We start from the raw sequence: 26803 nt of genomic DNA, 5'->3' as shown, positions 1-26803 counted from the left end.
GACAAAAGTGAAATCGATCTGTACGATTCATCTTTGCTGGCATCCTTGTCTGGCTTCAGTACCGGGACCACCATGCCCATTTTCCAGACATCGGGAACGATAAGGGTGGCTAGCGACAGGTTGAGAACTTTAGTAAGATACTCGATAACCGGCACATCTACCTGCCTCAGCGTTACCTTGGATATTCCATCAGGGTCCAACCCTTCGGACCATTTAGCGTTTCTGATGGCTTTCGCAACATCATCCATTGTAAATTGTGGTGGTTCCTCCTCAGCAGAAAGAGATCTGATGTCACGTAGTACTCTTCTCTTCGCCCTGTCACTCCAGGGGTGCTCGAAAAATTGTGAATTAAATTAACATGCGCACCTCTTCGGGTCAGTCAACGTAACGACGCCAAACGTGACTAAGGTCCTGTCTTCCTTCATTCCAGGTTTCGAGACTGACTTAACCGTTGCCCAGAATTCACTTAATCCGGTTCCAATGTTGCAACTTTCAAATGATTTAACCACTTGTTCCGCTTATGTTCACCGACCAACCCATTAACTTCCAGTGTCAGCTCCCTAACTCTGGGGTCACTGGTTTGGACACAACGAAGCTCATCACGCTCATTTGCTAATCCCGTCTCCTCTGCTGGAAAAGTTGGCCTTACTTCGGGTATTCGACCAGCAGGTATATCGCGAGCGGTAGCAGCAGCGATGATGTATCGGAACGTTCTTTCTACTACCCGAACATTAGATGGGTTGAGCAGTTATCTGAAGCGTTGATTGGTGAACTCTCTGAAACTCGGCCAATTAGCTTTCCCATAATTGACGAAAGTGCGGCGTTCAGAGGTGATGATATCGGACGGCCTGCGCGCGGTTGGAGGTAGTTTTGGGAAGATGGTTTGAGCCAAGTGAAATGAGGGGTTGCCAGGTGACGTAATTTGTCAGAACAGGTGACACGATGGTTGTATTTGTCGAAATATGACACTCTCCGCTTATTCTGTTAGGGGCGTCCTCATTGACCGCGCAATTACGAGTCACAACTCATTATGAACATTAAAGTCAACCAATACCAGACGGTTATGACCTACCAAAGCGGGCCAATGCTGGGCCTATATCCCGCAGTACAGCTATGTACTACGGAACGGACTTCTTAGCGTCGGATAAACCAACAAACCATTGCTCCAAAGGTTGAAACTTTGTAAACAGAGACTCGTCCATCGCCAAGAAGGATGGATCAGTGTTACTGGATGTTTCACACCGAACACATCTATGTTGACCAACGGTTATCCTATATCTTGAAATTCAGCTTTCAATACAGAAAAATGAGACCATGAGGTGACAGCGGCTGTATAAAACACGGCTATATCGGTACCATAGAACCTGCTACCATGGAATATCATCGACTAAGATGTTATTCCGGCTCTTTAATGAGGCAGTTTCAATAACGTTCACAGATATCGCTTGGAACACTTTTGATCTACCAGACGAATTGAATTTAGCTTGCAGTCGTAAAAATGGGAGAATAAATTTATATATATTCTCGATTCTTTTTCTCTTTTGGTGTAGTATGAAAATCTGACGTACCATAGATTTTATAACTTTTTAAAGGCTTTATTGATTATGATGGCTTTATTTGTTCAGATACATTAATTATAAATTGAAATAAATATAAATACTCATACATAAATAAATAACTACAGTGAAAAAGCAGAGAAAAGAAAAAAAATCATTTGGTCATTTTTTTGTAAATGCACCCGATGTATAATACTATACAAATTGGGTATCATCAAAACTCGTTGCCATTGGAAAATAAATTAATCATCCGATAATTCCATATCTGAATCATTGAAATCGATTATCTGCAACACAACATAAAAAGAGAGCGATTAAATTTCAATCAAAATTATCATAAAACCACTCAACAACTGCGCATACCTCATTCTGTAATTCCTTGTAGTCGGAAATTCCAGTTAAATCTTCCAAAAACTTTGCAGTTTCAAATACTTTGAATAGAAACTCATTGCCATTGTTGCGGTATTCACATAAAACTTTCTAAAATGGAAGAGAAGTAGAATATATAACAGATGATGATGATAGTAAAAAAGGAGAGTGTTTTCCGATCTTACCTCAGAACAAGCAATACATTGTACAAATTTCTGTGTGGCCGGTAGAATATTTTCAAAATTACTTAACATTCCTCTTATGGAATGTGGAATAACACCCAAAATACCTTCAGGTATTTTATTGCGCGATTGTTCAGAAGCTGCTGCATTACTGGTTGCAGCATAATATGCTGGAGCTAATTCTTTGAGAGGATGTTGTAATATGGCTACCAAAAGTTCAACAGCATAACTGGCAGCAATATTTGATACACCTGGTCGTGTTACGGTACACTGTTGATCCAAGGTACGATCTTTAAGGGACTAAAATGGAAAAAATAAATAAAAGCGAATTATTAAATACAGAAAATATTCGAAGAGTGAAAATTATATGAAAATTGGCTTGTGAAAGATCCAGGGTTTTTGAAAAATCAGTATTCTGAAGGGAAATACGATGACGACAGTGCTGAACTAAAAGTATTCTGGCAATTCTAAAAAGAGACCTGTGGCCACCATCAATCTTCTGTAGATTGAAACCATCTTCAAGTGGTATTCTATATACAGAAGACCCCATAAAGTGACCTCGATATAGGTAGAATGTCCGTTCAAGTAGCTTTCTATAGATGGAAGAGTGGCCTCCTATAGACAAAAAGCTACCAGTGTTTTTCTGTAGGCAGAAGACACCTTCAAGTGCTCTTATATGGATAGAGGACCCTTTAAATAGAAGACCCCTTCAAGAGGTCTTCCATCGATAGAAGATCCTTCAAGTGATATTCCATAGTTGAAAAAAACCCTTCAAATTGTATTCTATAGATAGAAGACCTTCTCAAGTGGTCTTCTATAGATATGGCACTCCTTCGGGTGGTCTTCTATAGATAGGAGACTTTCTCAAGTGGTCTTTTATCAATAGAATACTTCTTCAGGTGGTATTCCATAGATAGAAGACCTCTTCAAGTTGTATTCTGTAGATAGAAGACCTTTTCAGGTTGTAATCCATAGATAGAAGGCCTCTTCAGGTGATCTTCTATAGATAAAAGATACCTTCAGGTGGTCTTCTATAGATAGAAGACCCATTCAGGTGATCTTCTGTAGATAGAAGAACCCTTTAGGTTATCTTCTATAGACAGAAGACCTCTTCAGGTGGTCTTCTATAGATAAAAGATACCTTCAGGTGGTCTTCTGTAGATAGAAGACCCCTTTAGGTGGTCTTCTATATATGGAAGACCCTTTCAGGTGGTCTTCTATAGATAGAAGAGGTCTTCTATAGATAGAATACCGTTCCAAGAGGTCTTATATAAATAGATGACCCTTTATAGAGGTCTTCTATAGATAGAATGCCGTTCCAAGAGGTCTTCTATACATAGAAGACCAGTTCAAGACTCTAGAAGACCTCCTGAAGGGGTCTTCTATCGATATATGGCAACCTGAAAGGGTCTCCTATCTATAGAGGTCTTCTATACATAGAAGATCCCTTGAAAAGCTCTTCTACAGATAGAAGACCGCTTCCAGAGGTCTAGAATATATAGATATAGATAGAATACCCTTTCAAGAGGTATTCTATAGATAGGTCTTCTATACATAGAAGACCCTTTCAAGAGATCTTTTACAAATAGAAGACCCCTTCAAGTGGCCTCCTATAGAACGATGGGGTCTTCGAGTGGCATCTTGTAGATGGAAGACCCCTTCAGGCGGTCTTCTATAGACAGAAGACCCAGGTGGTCTCCTATAGACAAAAGACCCCTTCAGGAGGTCTTCTATAGATAGAACACCCCATCAAGAGGTCTTCTATAGATAGAAGAACTTTTGAACAGCTCTTCTATAGGTAGAAAACCCGTTCAAGAGACCTGCTATAGATGGAAGGCCTTTTCAGGTGGTCATCTATAGTTGGAAGACCCCTTCACTTGGCCTCCTATAGAACGATAGGGTCTTCAAGTGGCATCTTATAGATGGAAGACCCCTTCAAGTGGTCTTCTCTAGATAGAAGACTCCTTCAAGCGGTATTCTAGATAAAAAAAACCTTCAAGAGAACTTCCGTAGATAGAAATCACCTTCAAGAGGTCTTCTATAGAGAGAAGAATCTTTCAAGAGGTCTTCTATAGATAGAAGACCCCTTCAAGAGGTCTTCTATTGATAGAATATCCCTTCAAGAGGTCTCTTGTGGATAGAAGACCCCTTCAGGTAGAAGTCCACTTCAAGTGGTATTTTCTAGATAGCAGACTTCTTCAAGGGGTCTTCTGTAGGTAGACGACCCATTCAAGTTTCCTCCTATGGAAGACCCCTTCAAGTGGTCTTCTATAGACATAGGACCCTTCGAATGGTCTTCTCTAGATAGAAACCCTCTTTAAGAGGTTTTCTATAAATATCAGACCCCTTCGAAAGATTTTCTATAGACAGAAGACCCTTTTAAGAGGCATTCTATATGTAGACGACCCCTTTATTAAGTCTTCTATATGTAGAAGAACCCTTAAAGAGGTCTTCGATATGTAGAAGAACTCTTGAAGAGGACTTCTATGTGTAGAAGACCCCTTTAAGAGGTCTTCTATGTATAGAAGACCCCTTTAAGAGGTCTTCTATATATAGAAGGTGTCTTCTTCTTCAAATGAGCTCCTATATATAGATATCCCTTTAAAGTGGTCTTCTATAGATAGAAAATCCCTTTCTACGGATAGAATATCCCTTCAATTAGGCTTCTAAACTCATTCTAGCAATCTTCTATAGATAGAAGATATTCATGGCCGTGTGACCATAGTGTTGTTGTTGTAACAGTGTTTATTATTATGTTTGTATGTTCGTTCTTCTGTTCAATCTGGCTCTGGGTCTATCTCCAGTTCCAGGAAAGTGGCTGCTTCGATGGGATGTAACCACAGATCCACTGGAGTTGGATGAGTAGGTTTGGCTGGGCAGTTGAAAAGGTGTTCTGTGTCGTGCGGGCCCATGCCGCATACTGTCTTCAGTGTGACCATAGAGTGTCCATGTTTGTTAATTTGGATTTGTTTTCTTTTTCATTTCTAATTAAATCCTTTAGGAGCATAGGGCCTCCACACAATATTTTTCAAGATGATCTATCATTTGCAGGAGCCTTTATTTAGTTCATAATTTTCCTCCATAAGACTTGTTATCCACGAATTTTTGGTTTTCTTTTATTCCATGAAGATCTGTTTATCTAATGGTGGAATTTAAAATTATTAGTTAAAAAAAAAAAACAAAAATTAAATTTATTTTAATACTTCTACAAATAAAATTCATACCGAAGCAACCTATTGAAATGTCCCACGACCATGTAAAGTTTGTTCACATCTGATATAGGTATGTTCAAATCAGCTGATGATGATCAAAGAGAATGACAAAGAGAGACACTAACGATGGCCCACAATTTGGGGGCCACAAAGAGCTAATCTCATAACACATCTCTATGGAATAGATATTTTTTGTAAAGCAACCTAAGAGAACGCTACACATGGAAACAAGTTGAGAGAAATGTAAATAATATTCATTAATAAACCAGAGACACGGTAGACGCGGTAGCTAAACTGGAATGTTTGCCTGGCTGTGCTACGCAGTTCAAGTGCATTAAAGTTTAAAGTAGGCAGGAAATCTTCCAGAATAACAAATTTCTTCTAATAATACATTTTAAAGCAATTGAAAATGGACAATTAAAAATTTACTCTCACTTTGGGGGAAAATAAAACGCGTTTGCTCCAAACACCAACCAAATCGTCATAAGCGTATTTATTGGACTTCTTCTTGTCATTGTGATTAGATAAAAACAACAACAAAAACACTGAAAAAGACAACAACAACTGTGTTAAAAACACTAAAAACTGATAACAACAAATAAATACTTATTATTGTAGCCAATAACAGAAAACATTATAAAAAACAACTATAAAGAAAAAGAAAAAAACAAATTTTTCCTTGCCTCTATTGCAAGCAGAGGAGAATCAGAATTTTCAGTGTTTAGCTATACTAGTGGAGGAGCACAAGTACAAGTGGAGTGGAGTCTAATTCCAATTGTGTTGCAATTAAAAACGTCATATCGCGTGTGTTGAGGAACTAGCAGAACAGCGGATATACATGTCAATGCATATTTAAACAAGTGTTTTTATTTTCGAAAAAACAGCAACAAATCAAGAAAATATAAAATTTAAACAAAATGTTAACCGAATTTGCCGGAAACTTAGCTCATCATTTGGAGTTTGGCCATGCCCTGGAAATTGTTGCAAAAACTATAGACGGTGCTTCAAGGTGGGTACTTTTCCTCTATATTTCAGAGTGATTCAATTGCAGCCCTTCATAGTATGAACTTATCAATAATGTACATCATTGATAAGGGAAATATAAATACATATGTATGTACATATGTATGTAGGTGTGAAAAGGTATTGCATGAGTAATGACCGTTTATTGTCAGGTAAATATGAATTCTTCCATGTTATAGTCTAAACACTAATTTTATGATTTCTCTTTAAGTTGAGGGGATTTTGAAGTATTCTGAAAAGTAATCAGAAGGCAAAAACATGGATTTTGAAAAGTTGACTTCGTCAAAAATAAACTAAAGGTACAAGTCTCGTTTAAGGCCAACTCTCCAATCCGGCTGAAATTTTCACCATAGGTAGTCATTGTGGCCACCATCACAAGGAACAAGTCTCGTTTAAGGCCATCTCTCCAATCCGGCTGAAAATTTCACCATAGGTAGTCATTGTGCCCACCATCACAAGGAACAAGTCTCGTTTAAGGCCACCACTCCAATCCGGCTGAAATTTTCACCATAGGTAGCCATTGTGACCACCATCACACCGGTATAATTTTTCCCGGGGGAAGTCCCGCGATATGGGGTTCGACATTTCGCAAATGTCTTACTTTGACACCATTACCTCTCGGATCGGGCTGATTTTTTTTACCATAGGTAGTCATTAGGGCCCCTATCACAACGATATATAGCTTTCCCGGGGGAAGTACAAACTTCCCGAGATACGGGTCTTGATTTTTTACTTTTATCACCATTATTAATCAACCTATGCAATATGGGTACCGTTTTAATGTTCTTGAATAGTGCTTTGAAGACTTTCTCCTATGCAAACGTCGGCTACGCAAGCAAAAGGAAAGTTATATGTCCTTGTGATCAGGGTCGTTATGTTAAAAAGTACATTAAATTTCCAAACACGTCAACTTTTTTTGCTCGAAATCGAAACTCAAGTCTGATTTACCTTCAAGTGGTCTTCTATAGATAGAATATCCCTTCAATTGGTCTGTATGGTGCTCTATACATACCTACACTTATTGTAAATTTGGATAATACATTACAATAGCGGTATTCACTCATGTTGGTAAAGTGGTTAACTTAAAGTTAAAAGTGATGATTGAATTTCAGGGAGGAGCTTCTTCGAATTAATGTAAAAATTATATTTTTAATGCCTCCAAATTGGTTTATTTTCCGTTTTCAAATCCATCAGATAGTAAAAGAACACATGTAATAATGGCCCCAAGTATTACTTCTTTCTATTTGGTGCTCTGTAAAGTTTTAACGTTTCTAAAAAAGGCTCAATAAATTAAACCTTAGACTTTGGTCTTCTATAGATTGAAGACCCCTTCAAGTAGCCTTCCTATAGATGGAAGGCCCCTTCAAATGGTCTTCTATAGATAAAAGACCCCTTCAAGATGTATTCTATAAGTAGAAGACTCTATAGATAGAAGACTATTGATAGAACACACCTTTCAGTGGTCTTCTGTAGATCGAAATCTCCTTCAAGTGGTCATCAATACAAACAGGACCCTTGAAGTAGCTTCCTATAGAAGGAAGACCCCTTCAAGAGGTCTTTATAGATAGAAGAACCCTTCAAGAGGTATTCTATAGATTGAAGACCCCTTCAAGTGTCTTCTATAGATGGAAGACAGCTTCCTATAGATGGATTACCCCTTCAAATGGTCTTCTATATATAAAAGTAGTATTCTATAGATTGAAACCGCTTCAAAGGGTATTCTAAAGATATAACAACCCTTTGAGTGGGCTCCTATATATAAAAGATCCCTTCAAGTAGATTCCTATAAATGGAAGACCCCTTCAAATGGTCTTCTATATATAAAAGATCCCTTCATGGTGTCTTCTATAGATAGTAGACTCACTCAAAAGGCCAACTATTGATAGAACCCCATTTCAGTGGTCTTTTGTAGATGGAAGACTCCTTCAAGTGGTCTTCAGACAGGCAGACAGACAGACAGACAGATAGATAGATAGATAGATAGATAGATAGATAGATAGATAGATAGATGGATTTTTTTAAAAATGTTTTTTCCGACCAAAAACTTATATTTTTAAAGCATATTTTTCAAATTAAAAACGTGGAGTTTTAAAGATCATTTTTAAGACCAAAAACGCGGATTCATCAAGAATATTTTTCAGACCAAAAACGTGAATTCTTTAAGAATATTTTTAGATCAAACACATGGATTCTTTAACAATATTTTTTTCGACCAACAACATGGAATTTATAAAGAATATTTTTGGACCAAAAACTTGGAATTTTTAAAGAATATTTTTCAGACCATAAACGTGGTTTCATTAGGAATATTTTTTAAACCAAACATGTGAATTCTTTAAGAATATTTTTCAGACCATAAACGTGGTTTCTTTAAGAATATTTTTCCGACCAAAAACCTTGATTCAATAAAAATGTTATTTGGATCAATAAAGTGGGGTTTTAACGGATATTTTTCGTCCAGAAACATGGATTCTTTAAGAATATTTTTCCGACCAAAAACCTTGATTCATTAAAAATGTTATTTGGATCAATAACGTGGATTTTTAACGGATATTTTCAGGTCAGAAACCTGGATTCTTTAAGAATTTTTTTCCGACCAAAAGCGTGGGTTTCTTTAAACATATTTCCGATGTGGGTTTTTAAGGAACATTTTCGACCAAAAACGTAGATTTTTAAGATAACATTTCCCAAACAAAAAACATGGATTTTTTAAAGAATATTTGCCAAACAAAAACTTGGATTTTTTTAAAGAATTTTTTCCGACCAAAAACATGTATTTTTTGAGAATGTTTTTCCGACCAATAACATGGATTTTTTAAAAATGTTTTTCCGACCAAATCTTATATTTTTAAATATATTTAAAAAAAAAAATAAAAACGTGGAGTTTTTAAAGATCCTTTTTCAGACCAAAAACGTGGATTCTTCAAGAATATTTTTCAGATCAAAAACGTGAATTTTTTAAGAATATTTTTAGATCAAACACATGGATTCTTTAACAATATTTTTTTTTTCGACCAAAAACGTGGAATTTTTATAGAATATTTTTCGAGCAAAAACTTGGAATTTTTAAAGAATATTTTTCAGACCATAAACGTGGTTTCATTAGGAATATTTTTCAAACCAAAAACGTGGATTCTTTAAGAATATTTTTCAAACCAAAAACGTGTATTCTCTACGAATATTTTTCCGACCAATAACCTTGATTCATTAAAAATGTTATTTGGATCAATAATGTGGGTTTTTAACGAATATTTTCCGGTCAGAAACATGGATTCTTTAAGAATATTTTTCCGACCAAAAACCTTGATTCATTAAAAATGTTATTTGGATCAATAACGTGGATTTTTAACGTGGAATTTTCCGGTCAGAAACATGGATTCTTTAAGAATATTTTTCCGACAAAAAACGTAGATTTCTTTAAACATATTTCCGATGTGGGTTTTTAAGGAAAAATTTTCCCACCAAAAACGTAGATTTTTAAGATAATATTTCCCAAACAAAAAATATGGATTTTTTAAAGAATATTAGCCAAACAAAAACTAGGATTTTTTTAAAGATTTTTTCCGACCAAAAACATGGATTTTTTGATAATGTTCTTCCGACCAAAAACATGGATTTTTAAGAATATTTTTCCGACCAAAAACTTATACTTTTCAAATTAAAAACGTGAATTCTGTTGATGAGAGTATTGTTTGCCTTGTTAATACGATTTTTGTTGTTGAGAATTGTTTGGCTATAGGCTTTTCATAAATAAAAATCCAATTTTCTGATTTTGAAGCTTTATTTTCCAATATTTCGATTGGACTCTCCAATCATCTTCAGGGAATTGAAAGATAGTTGTGGTAACTTCTACCAAGAGCTTTCTTCAACTTACTTACTCTTCAACGTGAATTCTTTAAGAATATTTTTGAATCAAACACATGGGTTCTTTAACAATATTTTTTTTACCAAAAACGTGGAATTTTAAAGAATATTTTTCGGACCAAAAACTTGGAATTTTTACAGAATATTTTTCAGACCATAAACCTTGATTCAACGTTATTTGCATCAATAACATGGATTTTTAACGGATATTTTCCGGCCAGAAACATGTATTCTTTAAGAATATTTTTCCGACCAAAACCGTGGATTTTTTAAAGAGTATTTTACAGACTAAAAAAACTTGGATTCTTTAAAAATATTTTTCAGACCAAAACGTGGATTTAAAAGAAATATTTTTGCGACAAAAAAACTGGATTCAAAAGAAATATTTTTTCCGACAAAAAACGTGGATTCAAAAGAAATATTTTTCCGACAAAAAACATGGATTTAAAAATAAATTTTTCCGACAATAAACGTCGATTTTTAAAGGATATTTTTCCGACCAAAAACTTGGATTCTTTAATAATATTTTTCCGACCAAAAACTTGGATTCTTTAAAAATATTTTACATATTCAAACCATAAGAATATTTTTCCAGCCAAAAAATTCAATTTTATGCTCCGATTGTGCTGTTTGTTGTTCACACGAAATTGAAATTAATACCATTCTATTCTTCCTATATTTGCAGATTCAATCTCTCACTGATGACCAGTAAATCGATTATCAATCCTAACGCCGATATTGGTCTACGCATCTCTGTATATTTTCGCGAAAATTGTATTGTACGAAATTCTCGTATCGATGGACAATGGGGTGAAGAGGAGGTGGAAAATATTAGTAAATATTCCCAACCGAATCCCATATTATCGGGAGATTTCTTTATGATTTATATACTATGTTGTGAAGAGAAATTTCACATATCCATAAATAGTATACCGTACTGTACGTTCAATTATCGTCTGCCATTGGAAACATTGCGGGCGTTGGAATTAAAAGATCAAATACAAGCAATTAAACAAATCGATCATCGTACAGTATTTCCAAATCCATGGCCCCCGATACATGCCAGTGATTATTTTAAGGCATTTAGTAATGATGCGCCGATATTATTTAGTCCAGGTCATGTTATTGTTATGACGGCCAGATGTTTTGACAATAAAAAAGGACAATTTATAATAAAGTTTATGGACACAGACACCAAACGGGAAGAGTTACACTTTAGTGTAAGATTTAATGAGAAGGTGGTGGTAAGGAATGGCCATGACAGCAAGAATGAGTAAGTATGATGTAGAAAGAAATTCCCTGCTAATTGATGATGGATTTTAAAACGATTTCCTTGTTTTCAGATTTGGTCCTGAAGAACGACATGGAGGTTTCCCATTTGTCTTCAATCAACAATTTAAACTAGCCATTGCCTTTACCGAACGTGAATTCCTAACTGCCGTGGATGGCTATAATTTCTGCAGCTATGCATATCGCACACCAAATATTTTACAAAAATTAGTAGGTTTTAAGATTGCCTGTACAAATGGTCTCCACATGCACATAACCGGTGTTGATCATGTTCAAATGGGTGATGTAATGTGTACTGGTTTTGAAAAGTATACACGTTTCGATTACGAATGTGCCTAAATTATTATTGTTTTCTATTTTTTTGATTGTTAAACTTTGCCAAATTATGTTGTTAAGAAAGCCCGTTTTGTATGAATAAAGTTGAGTAAGATTTTTTTGTAAAACAAATCATTACTTACATTTCCTGGTGCCGTAATATCATTACAGAAATAACAACCCAACTGTTGACCGGGTATACATTTTAAATTATCCAAAATTTGTTCTTTCGTATTGTCATCTGCCGAAACTTCAGCTGTTCTAGTTGCACCATGTCGTTGCACTAAATAACTATCGAATCCAAGGGCAGAATTTATAACAATCTAAAAGGTGACAAAGAGAGTTTAGTTACTTATAATGCTTTTATGTGATGTTATGCGTGAACCTTTTCATATGCCGCTCCCAGCAATGTGGGTAACCAACGGCTTTCCCTGGAATCTGTTAGTAGAAAAAGCACATCGTGTTCTTGTACCAGTTCTTTTAACTTATCCAGATCCTTTTCGGTTTGTGCTTTCAGCGAGTCACCAACTGTGTGTCCCGGCATTGGAATTTGCAAAACATGACCAGCAGATATCTGAAAATGAAAGTAACATTTTTTCAAAATCCATTAGATACAAGAAAAGAAGACAGAGAACAGGAAACAAGGACCAAAAACTTAGTTTTTTAAAGAAACATTTTTAGACCAAAACGTGGATATTTATAAAGGATATTTTTAAGACCAATGATTTTTAAAAAATATTTTCGGACCATAATATAATTTTCCGACCAAGATCGTGGATTTTAAAGACTAACTTTTAAGGCCAAAATCGTGGATTTTTAATAGTCAGTTATACCAAAAACGTGGATTTTTTGACAAAAAAAACATGGATTTCTTCCAAGAATAGTTTTTAGACCAATAACATTGATTTTATAAAAAAAAATATTTTTTCGACCAAAATCGTGGATTTTTTAAAAATAATTTTCAGACCAAAAATTTTGGATTATTTAAAGAAATCAAGAGCAAGATTTTTATAAAGAATATTTTTGGACCAAAAACGAGGATTTTTAAAAATATTTTTCCGAAAAAAATTGTGCATTTTTTAGACCAAAAAACGCGGAGTCAGTTATACCAAAAACGTGGATTTTTGACTAAAAAACATGGATTTCTTCCAAGAATAGTTTTTAGACCAATAACATTGATTTTATAAAAAAAATATTTTTTTCGACCAAAATCGTGGATTTTTTAAAAATAATTTTCAGACCAAAAATTTTGGATTATTTAAAGAAATCATTCCGAGCAAGATTTTTATAACGAATATTTTTGGACCAAAAACGTGGATTTTTAAAAATATTTTTCCGAAAAAAAATTTTTCAAGAGTATTTTTTAAAAATTATTTTTTGGACAAAAAAACCTGGATTTTTTAAAGACCAAATACGAGGACTTTTATAAGGAATATTTTGAAACAAAATCATTCCGCCAAAAAGTGGATTTTTTAAAGGAAAACACTTCCGACCAGAAACTTCTGTTTTTTGAAAAATATTTTCATACCAAAAACTTGGATTTTTGAAGAATATTTTTAGACCCAACACGTGGATTTTTGAAAGAATATTTTTCAGACCCAAAATATGGATTTTTTTAAAGAAAAATTTTCAGACCAAATATTTTTTTCGTCAAAAAACGTGAATTTTTTTAAAGAATATTTTCCGGCCAAAAACGTGGATTTTTCAAAGAATGTTTTCCGGGAAATAACTTGGATTTTTTAAAGAATATTTTCCGGCCAAAAACGTGGATTTTTCAAAGAATATTTTCCGACCAAAAACGTGGATTTTTCAAAGAATGTTTTCCAACCAATAACGTGGATTTTTCAAAGAATATTTTCCGGTCAATAACGTGGATTTTTAAAGAATATTTTTTTCTCACCAAAAACGTGAATTTTTTAAAGAATATTTTTTCTCGCTAAAAACTTCTCGGCCAAAAACGTGGATTTTTTAAAAAATATTTTTTTCCGAGCAAAAAAGTGGATTTTTTAAAGAATATTTTTTTCGGCCAAAAACGTGGATTTTTAAAGAATATTTTTTTCCGGCCAAAAACGTGGATTTTTTAAAGAATATTTTTTTCCGGCCAAAAACGTGGATTTTTTAAAGAATATTTTTTCCCGGCCAAAAACGTGAATTTTTTAAAGAATATTTTTTTCCGGCCAAAAACGTAGATTTTTTAAAGAATATTTTTTTCCGGCCAAAAACGTAGATTTTTAAAGAATATTTTTTTCCGGCCAAAAACGTGGATTTTTTAAAAAATATTTTTTCCGAGCAAAAAAGTGGATTTTTTAAAGAATATTTTTTCCCGGCCAAAAACGTGGATTTTCAAAGAATATTTTTTCCGACCAAAAACAAGTATTTTTAAAGAATATTTTTCCGACCAAAAACCTGGATTCTTTTAAAGAATATTTTTTTCCGGCCAAAAACGTGGATTTTCAATGAATATTTTCTGGCCAAAAACGTGATTTTCAAAGAATATTTTCCCGCAAAAACGAGTATTTTTAAAGAATATTTTTCCGGCCAAAAACGTGGATTTTTTTAGCCGAATATTTTTTCCGACCAAAAACTTTGATTTTTCAATTAATGTTTTCCGGTCAATAACGTGGATCTTTTTAAGAATATTTTTTCTGACCAAAAACGTGTATTTTTTAAAGAATATTTTTTCTGACCAAAAACGTGCATTTTTTAAAGAATATTTTATCTGACCAAAAACGTGCATTTTTTAACGAATATTTTTTCTGACCAAAAACGTGCATTTTTTAAAGAATATTTTTTCTGACCAAAAACGTGAATTTTTTAAAGAATATTTTTTCTGACCAAAAACGTGGATTTTTTAAAGAATATTTTTTCTGACCAATAACGTTGATTTTTTAAAGAATATTTTTTCTGACCAAAAACGTGGATTTTTTAAAGAATATTTTTTCTGACCAAAAACGTGGATTTTTTAAAGAATATTTTTTCTGACCAAAAACGTGGATTTTTTAAAGAATATTTTTTCTGACCAAAAACGTGGATTTTTTAAAGAATATTTTTTCTGACCAAAAACGTTGATTTTTTAAAGAATATTTTTTCTGACCGAAAACGTGGATTTTTTAAATAATATTTTTTCTGACCAAAAACGTGGATTTTTTAAAGAATATTTTTTCTGACCAAAAACGTTGATTTTTTAAAGAATATTTTTTCTGACCAAAAACGTGGATTTTTTAAATAATATTTTTTCTGACCAAAAACGTGGATTTTTTAAAGAATATTTTTTCCGGCCAAAAACGTATTTTTTTAAAGAATATTTTTTCCGGCCAAAAACGTATTTTTTTAAAGAATATTTTTTCTGACCAAAACGTGGATTTTTTAAACAATATTTTTCCGGCTAAAAACGTGGATTTTTCAAAGAATATTTTTTCCGGCCAAAAACGTAATTTTCAAAGAATATTTTCCGGCCAAAATCGTGAATTCTCTAAAGAATATTTTTTCCCTCCCAAAATCGTGAATTTTTTAAAGAATATTTTTTCCGGTCAAAAACGTGTTTTTTTGAAGAATATTTTTTCCGGCCAAAACCGTGGTTTTTTTTTTAAAGCATATTTTTTCCGGTCAAAAACGTTGATTTTCAAAGAATAATTTTAGGCCAAAAACGTGATTTTCAAAGAATATTTTCAGACCAAAAACGTGGATTTTTTAAAGAATATTTGCAGACCAAAAACGTGGATTTTTTAAAGAATATTTTTTCTGGCCAAAAACTTATTTTTCAGAGAATATTTTTCGACCAAAAGCGTGAAATATATATATATTTTTTACGCCAAAAACATGGAGTTTTTAAGAAACATTTTTAGACAAAAATGTGGACTTTTTGAAAAATATTTTTTTTTTCGGCCAAAAACCTGGATTTTTTAAGAATAGTTTTTTCCGGACAAAAATGTGGATTTTTCAAAGAATATTTTTCAGACCAAAAAAAAATAATATTTCAAAGAAAATTTTTCATACCAAGAAATCAATATTTTAAAGAAAATTTTTCAGATCAAAACTATAAATATTTTAAAGAAAAATTTTCAGACCAAAGAAAGTAAATGAAAAAAAGAAAATATTTTTAGACGAAAAACGAATATTTTTTCCGACCAAAAATGGGGATTTTTTCGGACCAAAAACATGGATTTTTTTAAAGAATATTTTTTCCGGCCCAAAACTTGGATTTTTCAGAGAATATTTTTCGACCAAAAGCGTGAAATATATATTTTTTTTACCCCAAAAACATGGAGGTTTTAAGAAATATTTTTAGACAATAAATGTGGACTTTTTGAAGAAAATTTTTTCCGACCAAAAACGTGGATTTTTCAAAGAATATTTTTCAGGCGAAAAAAAAACAAATATTTCAAAGAAAATTTTTCACACCAAAAAATTTGTATTTTAAAGAAAAATTTTCAGATCAAAAATATAAATATTTTAAAGAAAATTTTTCAGACCAAAAAATTAAATGCAATGAAAAAAACCAAAAAAGTAAATATTTTTCTGACGAAAAAAGTACTTGAATATTTTCAAGATTATTTTTGCGACGAACAAATATTTTAATGAATAATTTTCCGACCAAAGAAGTAAATATTTAAAAAAAATCCGATCAAAAACATGTATATTTTTAAAGAATATTTTTTCCAAACATAAATGTAAATATTAAAAAATATTTTTTCGACCAAAAACATGAATATTTTAAAATATATTTGACCGACAAAAAAGATGAATATTTTAAATTTTTTTACCCCCTGTTTTTGTAAAAGTTTTTATTCTTCTCACTCGAACTGTCAAAATTTGTAGATCGATTTACTCGCCTCAGCGCATATGTAGAACTCTGATTTTTAAAAGAGGAATTCTTAACTATATATGGAACGCGTCTACGAAAAATTAGGTCCGTATGTCATCTGGAGGCTGAGCTATGGATGCCTGCCAGGGGGTTAGAACACAAAAGTGGATTTTTAAAAGTTTTTTAGAATATTTCTTTTTTAGAATACTGTAAAAGAATATTTTTCATACCAAAAAAACGTAAATTTTTAAGAGAATATTTTTCTTACCAAATATGTTAAATTCTTAAAATAATGTTGTCCAGACATGGAATATGTAGGAAGAATATTTTACCGACCCAAACATGAATATTCAAAAAAAAAATTTCCGACCAATAAATGTGAATATTTTAAAGAATGTTTTTCGAACAAAAACGTAAATATGTTAAAGAATATTTTTAGTGGAATATTGTCGTTTAAATTGCAGTGTAATTTAGGGCTTTAGATTCTATATATCAAACATACCGTTCCTGGATTAATTTTCTTCATGCAAGCGGCAGCTGCATCCGCTTTCATAACATCACCTTTCACAGCATCCTCAAAGGTATAGAGATATTGACGCACTGGATTGGCCAAACCCACTTTGCCATTGTCAATAAATGTTATGTGTTTAAATCCCCAGCCCTATAAAACAATTTAATTATTTAAGACCACATTGTGAACAGATTGCACCATTCATCACACAAATAACTTACAAGCAACATACGGGAAACAGCACATCCCAAGGTACCGGCTCCAAATAGCAAACATTTTGTCTTTGCAATAACGTCTAAATTTAAATCTGGCAATAAACGCCATTTCATTAATTTTAAATTTAAATTTATGGAATTTTCGGTGAGCCTGGAAATCAAATCAAAAAAAAATAATTAAGAAATTAATTCTCAAGGAAAAGATTTTTTTGATGGACTACTTACAATTGTGGGTCCATACTATCTCTCATTGATACCATACGGGGTTGAGGTTTTTGATTTTTATTCAACTCCCAACCAACGAATTTTATTTGTTCCAAATCATCGAAATTGCATGCTTCGCTTTGGTTGATTCTCCACAGCAGAGACGATTCCAAATTCATGTGATTATCAAAACGTAAGCCAAGAAATTTTAGTGATTTGCCAACCAAGCTTTTGCTGAAATTTGAAAGAAATTTTTGATTTAAATACAAGTAGATGGATATTTTCCCTCCTTGGAGGGCGAAAACACCTTCTTTTCTTTCTTCTTTTTCACTTACCATTTGTACAAAATAAATGCCACAAATATTCTCATTAACCACGACGGATGTTCGTGTTCACTGTTGTCGGCAAAACAAAAATATATGTCATCCAAATCCATAGGTGTTTCATTATGTGTACTAATGAATTCCTTAAGAGTAAAACATTGCCCATAACCTTCGCCGGCGAAAAGAACAAAAAACGGGTCACATTCTTCATTAAGGAATGCCTTTGAATACGCTTTTATGGAATTCGGCATTTTTTCAACTGGCTTTTCAATATTCAGTGTTGGTGTCAGGGGACAAGGAAATCCAAACCAATAGTAATAGTTGTGAGACTTTAAATCCTAGAAGTACCGAAATTGTTTAATAACTTTTTTAAACAAACAATAATTGCATTTTTCAACTTACTGCAAATGAGAGTATGAAAAATCTGGCCAATAAACTTGGATCATCTAGAACAGCATCCGTTGTAAAATTGTGTATTAATTTTAAGCCCTCTTCCCTCATCAGAGCATTTTTATCGCATGTCTTAAATTCTTCAATAGTGTTTCGATTGTAGATGGTGCCGTGAGATTTGTAGCAAAATATTGGAGCTTTGAAGTCACTGGAGAGAAATTTTTTATGTTAAACAAATAAAAAAATCAGTTGGCTTTAACGACAGATAAATATCTTCAGACTATGGGCCATTATTATATGTGTTCTTTTACTATCAGATGGATTTGAAAACCCAAAATAAACCAATTTGGAGGCATTACAAATATGTTTTTACATTGAAAGTTAATGCCAGGAAGCTCCTCCTTGAAATTCAATCATTACTTTTAACTTTAAGTTAACCGGAACGCTATAAATCTGTTCGGTAAATCCAAACTATAACAAAAGGAGACTTATAATAATGGGAGTATAACTGTAAAATAAAAAAACAAAAAAGAGGAGTAGTGAACCTAAATGTTTCATACCAAAATATATAGATTTCATCGAAAATATTTTTCCGACCAAAAAACGTGAATGTTTTAAAGAATATCTTTCCGACCAAAAATGCGAATTTTTTAAGGAATATTTCTCCGAACAAATTCTGAATTTTTTTAAAGAATATTTTTCCGACCAAAACCTTATATTTTTAAAGCATATTTTTCGAACTTAAAACATGGAGTTTTTAATGAATATTTTCCGTCCAAAAAAATAAAAATGATTAAGAATATTTTTTCGACTAAAATTGTAGGTTTTTAAGGAATATTACATCCGACCAAAAAAGTGGATTTTTAAATAATATGTCTTCCGACCAAAAACGCGTATTTAAAAAAAAAATATTTTTCGGACCAAAAACGTGAATATTTTAAATTATATGTCTTCCGACCAAAAACGCGTATTTTCTAAAAAAATATTTTTCGAACCAAAAACGTGAATATTTTAAAGAATATTTTTCGGACAAAACGTTAATTTTTAAAGAATATTTTTCAACCTAAAACGTGAATATTTAAAACAATATTTTTCGACCAAAATATTGATTTTTTTTAAACAACATTTTTCCGACCAGAATCGAGGACATTTTAAAAAATACCAAAAACGCAGATTTTTAATCAAAATTTTTTCGACCAAAAACATAGATGTTTTAAACAATATTTTACCGATCAAAATCGTGGATTTTTATAGAATATTTTCCGACCAATATCGTGAATTTTTATAGACTATTTTCCGACCAATATTGTGAATTTTTAAAGAATATTTTGCAAACGAAAAATATTGGTTTTAAAAGAACCATTCCAAACAAAAACTTGAATATTTTAAAGCATATTCCTCCTAGTAAAAACGTGTATTTTTTAAAGAATATTTTTTTGACCAAAAAGAAAGAATATTTTTCGGACCAAAAATTTTAATATTTTAATGAATATTTTTCTTACAAAAACAAGTGGAATTTTTGGAGGAATATTTTTCAAACAAAAATTTTTAGGACCAAACATGTAAATATTTTAAGGAACATTTTTCCCAACCAAAAGCGTGAACATTTAAAACAATTTTCGACCAAACGTGGATTTTTTAACATAATTTTGCGAAGAAAATCGTGAATTTTTAAAGAATATTTTCCAAACGAAAAATGTAGATTTTTAAAAGAATACTTTCCAAACAGAAACTTGAATATTTTAAAGAATATTTTTCCGACCAAAATGTGAATATTCTAAAAAATATTTTTCGTACAAAAAAACGTGAATATTTAAAACAATATTTTTTCGACCGAAACGTGGATTTTTAAACAATATCTTTCCAACTCATAGCAGAGCTCGGCTGGCCCGGTTGGGTTTTGAGCCTGGGTCCTCTCCAGCAAACAGACAATGTTGTCGAGGTCTTACCCCCAGTTTATGTATTTCGAAACGAAAATGTGTGCGCATGAAACACACCCAAACCTTAGTTTTGGAAATATTATTTCCTTTGCTTTTGCTTCAAAACAAAAAGCAAATTTGAAAAGCACACTCAAATTTGGTAGTTTTTCTTGCGTATTCATTTTCTTATCGACATACATAAACAGGCCCTTAGCGTTCTAAGCCACTTCCAACCTATCATATCGACACTTCTTGATATGATATCAACAAAAAAACTTCCGAAATGGAGGGAGGAAGGAAACCCCCCTTCGATTGTACATGTGTATGTATTGAGAAAATGATTCCTACACAAGACACTACGGTTACTTGATATAGAAAAATACTTCATATATACAAATTTGTAAAAATGGTTGTATAAATAGAAGTTATCAAAATCAGCCATTGTCTTCTAGCCATTTACATTCAAAATATGCCTGATGAGCTGTCTTAAACCACCAGCGAAACGATTAATTCAAATAATTAATCAAAAATGAGGAATTTTAAATATTTTACGACCAAAAACGTGGATGTTTGATTTTTTTAACAATATTTTTTTCCGACCAAAACATGGAATCTTTAAATGATATTTTTTTTTAGATTTTTTTATACAATATTTTTTCCAACCAAAACCGGGAATTTTTTTAAACAATATATTTCGGGAATTTTTTTTGGTCGCTAGAAACTCACTTTGTTTCCGAAGTCAGGAATGGGCAAGTTGATCCCACTACTGAAGTCAGGCAAGGATGCCAGCAATGGTGAATCGTCAAAATGTCAGGATGATCTAGAGAGGACCCATGCTACAGGAGAGAATCCCTAGAATTTAGTAAGTTTACATATACGAAATCCACTCGATTTCAACTATCAAATCCATTGCTTAAACGTCAAATGAAATCCAATGGATTTCAGATGAGTTTTCATTTGACGTATACGCAAAGGAATTGGCAGTTGAAATCGATTGGATTTCGAAAATGTAAACGACGCATTAGCAAGCCTTTCAAGCAGATTTGAATAGAAATCACACATAAGCCATAAACGATGTCATAAACAACTATAGTGAGAATGCGCTCCTCGAAAAACATCTCTCATTTATCGCATCTGAGGAGCGTCAGCTGCAGAGTAGTTTTGGTTCAACTAGGCTCGGGATGGTACAGCCGCGTGCGGTACAGTACAGCCAAACCCGGCCAAACCTGTTCAACTAACTCCAGTATCTTTGTGGTTACAACACAAAGAAGCAGCCACATTCTTGAAACTGTAGATAGACCATGAGCCAGATTAAGCTGAAAAACATAGCTCTTCGTAATTTGTGGCGGTACCTCCTCCGCTGGGAGGGCTCTTATACGGTATAGCACGCTCCTACTGAACAACAAAGGTGATTGAAAAGCAGTTAGGTGGTAGGAACAGATAAGTTGTCTTCAGAATTGTTTTATACGAAAAGATGTTACAATGGATGTGCCAGCTGACAATTACGTTACGACTGGAGGAACACAACCTCAACACTTCTCCGGGCGTGGTGGAACGAGGTTATATACACTTTCATACGGGCAAAATGTGACTCATCGAAATAATGGTTTTAGACCCCAAGTATGTTTGGACGAAATGTGTTTTAGACAATATGGAGTTGATTTAGCCATGTCCGTCCGTCCGTCTGTCTGTCTGTCCGTCTGGCTGGCTGGTGCGCACGGTAACTCTCGAACGGAGCAACCGATTCGGTTCAAAATTTGGCTTTCGTAATATTTTGCCCAAACTTAGTTTAAGTTCGACGATGGGTTATATCGGTCCACTCCTTCCGGTACCTCCCCCACAAAAGTTCGAAAATGTTCGGAAAATTTGTGCGCACGATAACTCTTGAAGGGAGTAACCAATTTGGCCCACACTTTGTACATCGTGAAAGTTCTACCAGACTTAGATGAAGTTTAAATATGGACTCAATCGGTCCACTCCTTCGGGTGCCTCCCACACAAAATTTCGGAAAAGTTCAGTTTAGGACCTGCTCTCGAATCGCTTTGATTTTTGTTGTAACAACATATATTCACTGTCCCACATACGACGGTATAAGTTTCATAAGGGGCAAGTCTATACTTCCTGAGAAAATATCCTGAAATCCGGTATGGAGAGCATAACCTGGTCCATTTATTGGAACATAACACTATTGAAAACAGTCGCGGACGCCGAAAAAAGAACACATATAAAATGCAAGTCCTAAGGGTGTGTTCAATTCGAAAAATGTGCTAAAATTTCCCTAGTGTATTAAAATAGCGGATGTATTCATATCAGATTATCTTGTGGACCACATGTCCAAACCTTTAAACGGCAGACTTGTTCGCGAAAAAATCATTTTATTGAAGAAAAAATCAAGGTTTTTATAAGAAATTTTGACGTTTTTCATATTTATTTTGAAAATGTTCCATCTTTTCAGCATTTGCAGCACTCGAATGTATCCGTCAAGGTTGTCTGTGTCATATTCTATGTTATTGTGAAGAAATATGACATAGCTACGCGACTCTTATTGATATTTCGAGATGTTTCTATTATCTGTCAATTTAGCACCGTTTACGCTTTTATTTCGGCGTCCGCGGAATTGTTTATATGGTTTTATTGGGGAAAAATGATTAGAAAGCCCCGATTTAACGACTGAAAGAAAATTCGGCGTTAATATCTCCACAATTCCCGAAAACAAAATGACTGTTCTATCCTGATGACCGAAAATAAATACATACATACATACATATGTATTTTTCATAGTACTATCGGAAAAATTATCAGAAAATCATTTCGCGAAAAGCTAGAAACATAATTCTTTCTGTGATTGATACAGCACATCATAGGCTTTAAATCCCTACAAGATTAAATACGTATATTCATTCCCTTCGGGATAAATAATCTAACATTAACAGAAATTTAGGTCTTCTATTCTACTGACGTGGAGTATATGTGGATCTCGAACTGTTCTACCGATTTGGTGCAACATTTGGTATTCGTCATATTTTATCCAAACTTACTTTCATGGGGCAATATCGGTCCCCAACTTCCGGTACTTTTCCCCAATATTAAAAAAATGTCACTAAAATGTTAGACCGATATCACCAATTTGGTCCAAACTTTGGATCTCCTAATATTTTGTCAAAATTTAGTTTAACTTCTAAAATGGTCCATATCGGTCCTCCCTAAGGGTACCTCCCCCACAAAAGTTCAACATTTGTGTTAATTCCTAATCCACATTTTTGTCGGCAAGTTCAAATGTTGGAAAAGGGCCACAAAATTCTGAAAAGACGCTAAATACATTCTATCTGTCCGTAGATGAAAGTTTCAATTCACATTGGCTGAGGGTATACCTCTGTCGGCAAAGTCGACTGACACTTTTTTACTTGTTTTTTTTGCACTTTTGTATGCATAATTTATTATCAGTGCAAGACGAACCATAAATTAATAAGCAAATGATTGGTTGTAGGTACATACATTTTCATCATGTAGAGCAATTGCAGGTAGCAAGATTTACCAGAACTTTAACATTTACCATGAATTTCGTGGCCCTAGATCACTTTGAATAATAAATCTTTTACCATCATTATAGGTAAGCCTATTTCTTAAAAGTAACAAGAACATTTTCATTCTGTACATTGTGAACTGCAACACCTTCCACAGTTCAATGACTCTGTTGCAACTAGCATAGACTTTTAAAGGACATTGTACACTTTCCCTATATCAACAATGAACCATGCAACAAAGGAATACGTAGTATGTTCAATTCAATGCATATATAAACACCCCACTTCTCCTATTTTGATAACGCTGACACAACGCAAGATAGCCAAAGCAACACCCAACACCCACTGAAAACAAGAAAAGTACTTGCATGGAACTTTATTGTGCTTATTTAATTATGACTTCGCAAAGAATTTATTTTTATTTTACACATCTACCATTTTTACTCGCTTTACTCACCCATTAAATGCTGTATAATCGACTTCCAGTAGACAAGATTTAGCATTCCGATTTGTATAATAGCCCCATATTTGCTTTGGTTTATCATTCAAACCATCCAAATCCAACTTAATTTCAGCCAGTTTATGCCAAAATGTTGGACTGACAAATGATTGCAAGGGGGCAAATTGTAAAATTTCTCCACCGGACATTGCTGGACTTCTTCTATGTTATATTAAACCGCTGAGAATGTTGACACCGACTGACGACGTTGCAGAAGAAATTGTTGATGAAAATGCATCGTAAACAAAGAAGAATGTGGTACAATAATAAAACAAAATAAATCAGCTGTTGTTTAGAAAAATAGGGAATGGGAAATATGAAACTCACACAGAAGTGATAGCAAATAGTATTGTATGTTGTATTATGGCTATATCACACCATATGCTTTTCACATGTATGACATCCGCTGGTCTGTATATTAGTATACCCAAAGTGACAACATACATGTGAAAAGGCGGCTTAAATGTCGTTTAGGGCACCTCTCGGATCGGGCTGAAATTTTTACAGTAGATAGCCCTTGGCATCCTGAATACAACGATATATAATTTTCCGGGGGGAAGTCCATACTTCCCGAGATATGGGTCTTGACATTTCGGAAATTTCGTACTTTCACACCTTTAGGTTGTTGCGGAGCACCGCAAATCCTAAGTCCAACGACAAAACGCAAAAAAAATTTTTTGCGTGGAGGGGCCTTAAGGGGTGGCTTTTTCCGCCTACGTGGCAGCCACAAAACCACGTTCTTCCTCCAGCCCTCAATATAAAGTAAAGTTGGGAGAGCCAGAGGGAGCTAAAGTGGACACATCCGGATGGCAGACCACTGTTATGCCTTTGATGGTCTGCCGTGGCCACTATCATCAAATGTGTAACAAAAATCAAGCATCTAAGAAGATGGCACTTGCTTTGGGTAACCACCGAGTAACCAGTGATGCTAGTAATGGTTAGCCATGCCTTCATGCCGAAAATAGGAATCATGTAAGGGTTTTTAATAAACCGCAAAAAATGTGGGGAATGTTGTTGTAATGCAAAGGATTGCTGCTGGCAGCTGTGAAACAAAATCGGCAATGTTTCCATCGCCCAATTTGTCACACAATTGCAAGCGGTAATCCGATGCATTCCAAGAGCAGCAGTAGAAACCTGAAAATAAAAGAAAAAACACATTATTAGTAATAAATAACAAAATAATATTGGAACGATACAATATTTACCAGCGTGTCGTCCAAATAAAATGTTTTTCTTTTGTTTGTTTATGTTCCTCCATTCGTCTTTTTGACAGCTAAGAAAATAAGGCGTTGCCAACCACGCTTATCAATGGGGTACGGTTTTATCTGCAGACCAAAATGTATAGATGGCACTCTTAAATTTATCTTGAAAAAAGGGAAGTACTCTTAAATTGGTGAATGAAACCCTTTTTGAGTGGCATTGGCAATAGAAAGGGACAATTGTTGGGTATTAATAATACAAACTAATACTACAATAAACCCTTTTTGCAAGATGTCGTCATGGAAATCTGCCATTTTTCCTCTCCAAAACCTATAAAGGAGAGTGATTTGGATGGAAAGGTTAGTTCTTATCTGGTGCGGATTAAGCAAACCTTTGTCGAAAGTGAATTTTAAGAGTTTTTGTTCACAAAAAGTGTTAATAGCAGTTTTTAAAAGTTAAAGATTAAATAGTGCTATATGCAACCATAAGGTAAAGGCAGGCATATACAAAAATGTTGGAAAAAAATTTATATTGAAATTTTTAATACATAATATAGGTGACGAGTGGGATTAAAATAATACAAGTGCTCTGGTTTTAATCTATCCGGATTACATAAATAAGCCACCGAATTTTAAAGGGTAATAAAAAAAACAGACCGTGATTATTAGAATGTTTATAAAGTCTGGTAAAATATTTATTTTATTTAGGCAAATGAAACCTTGTTCGTGGCAAGCAGCGTAATCTATTGGATGTTACTATCGTTAGTGAGCAAATGTGTGAAAACCCGATATAAAGTCCCAATTTACATTAGGCGAGTTTACTTGCGGCAATTGTCAGTTTGTAGGTGAGAGAGAGTGCTGAGAGGCAAAGGGTTACCATATGCCTCACCTCTCTCTCCTGCAAAATGACAATTGCCGCAAGTAAACTCGCCCAATGTAAATTGGGACAAAGGTAGGAAAATTGAATTGCCAATACCAATAAAAATTTACAGCCCGGTGCCATCTATGGGCTTTGCCTTGAACTGGAATAGCTTTACCACTCGTCGAAAGCTCGGCACCAAGACACCACCATTTGGTTTGGAGGTTATAACAGTTAAATCCTGTATAACAAACACCACCTCCTAAGAGTATACTGCGATTTCTGCCGATCTGATTTGAAGGCGTTTTTATTAGTTTTATGTTATTTAACATTGTCTTTATATTCGGCAGTTTTATAGATTTTAAGTAGTTTCCACATATGTTATATTTTTGTTTGTGTTTCAATTGATGTTTTTTATTAATATTAGTGATTCAATTTTTTTTCTTTTTTTGATTTAATATTATTTTTATTTGATAACTTTGAGTTCAGTTTAGAAACCACAATTGTGCTGTCGAGTACAATTTAATGACTGTAGGCCGAGGATT

General features: G+C 33.6%; 2 protein-coding genes and 1 long non-coding RNA gene across 3 annotated transcripts; 2 read left to right on the top strand and 1 right to left on the bottom strand.

Annotated features, from left to right (window-relative positions):
- Positions 1-1574: 1574 nt before the first annotated feature.
- Atg7 (Autophagy-related 7) lies at positions 1575-26157 on the bottom strand. Its single transcript, XM_073989072.1, has 13 exons — positions 26057-26157; positions 24528-25730; positions 24159-24399; positions 18271-18466; positions 17881-18206; positions 17567-17779; positions 17348-17492; positions 17118-17276; positions 12197-12385; positions 11955-12134; positions 2111-2407; positions 1920-2036; positions 1575-1843 (listed from the first exon to the last, which is right to left on the bottom strand). Exons 3-13 carry the CDS (start codon positions 24347-24349, stop codon positions 1799-1801), a joined length of 2058 nt encoding a protein of 685 aa, XP_073845173.1. The 5' UTR covers positions 24350-24399; positions 24528-25730; positions 26057-26157; the 3' UTR covers positions 1575-1798.
- On the top strand, positions 5521-11943 carry LOC141405085 (32 kDa beta-galactoside-binding lectin). The gene is made up of 3 exons (XM_073989073.1): positions 5521-6328; positions 10892-11479; positions 11550-11943. Exons 1-3 carry the CDS (start codon positions 6237-6239, stop codon positions 11833-11835), a joined length of 966 nt encoding a protein of 321 aa, XP_073845174.1. The 5' UTR covers positions 5521-6236; the 3' UTR covers positions 11836-11943.
- Positions 25745-26638, top strand: LOC141405086 (uncharacterized). The gene is made up of 3 exons (XR_012413136.1): positions 25745-25889; positions 25957-26038; positions 26108-26638. It is a non-coding gene; the product is annotated as an uncharacterized lncRNA (long non-coding RNA).
- Positions 26639-26803: the final 165 nt, after the last annotated feature.

Source organism: Musca autumnalis, unplaced genomic scaffold (assembly GCF_047663935.1).
Source record: "Musca autumnalis isolate F117 unplaced genomic scaffold, ASM4766393v1 scaffold_5, whole genome shotgun sequence".
Taxonomy (NCBI): domain Eukaryota; kingdom Metazoa; phylum Arthropoda; class Insecta; order Diptera; family Muscidae; genus Musca; species Musca autumnalis.
The sequence above is the reverse complement of the archived record's forward strand: the minus strand, read 5'-3'. Positions and strand labels throughout refer to the sequence as shown.

Coding starts and splice junctions, on each gene's coding strand:
- LOC141405085 (XM_073989073.1), top strand. CDS start 6,237: ATGTTAACCGAATTTGCCGGAAACTTAGCTCATCATTTGGAGTTTGGC. Junction 6,329..10,891: donor ACTATAGACGGTGCTTCAAG/GTGGGTACTTTT, acceptor CTATATTTGCAG/ATTCAATCTCTCACTGATGA. Junction 11,480..11,549: donor GGCCATGACAGCAAGAATGA/GTAAGTATGATG, acceptor CCTTGTTTTCAG/ATTTGGTCCTGAAGAACGAC.
- Atg7 (XM_073989072.1), bottom strand. CDS start 24,349: ATGTCCGGTGGAGAAATTTTACAATTTGCCCCCTTGCAATCATTTGTC. Junction 17,277..17,347: donor CTGTTTCCCGTATGTTGCTT/GTAAGTTATTTG, acceptor ATTGTTTTATAG/GGCTGGGGATTTAAACACAT. Junction 1,844..1,919: donor ACAAGGAATTACAGAATGAG/GTATGCGCAGTT, acceptor GTTGTGTTGCAG/ATAATCGATTTCAATGATTC.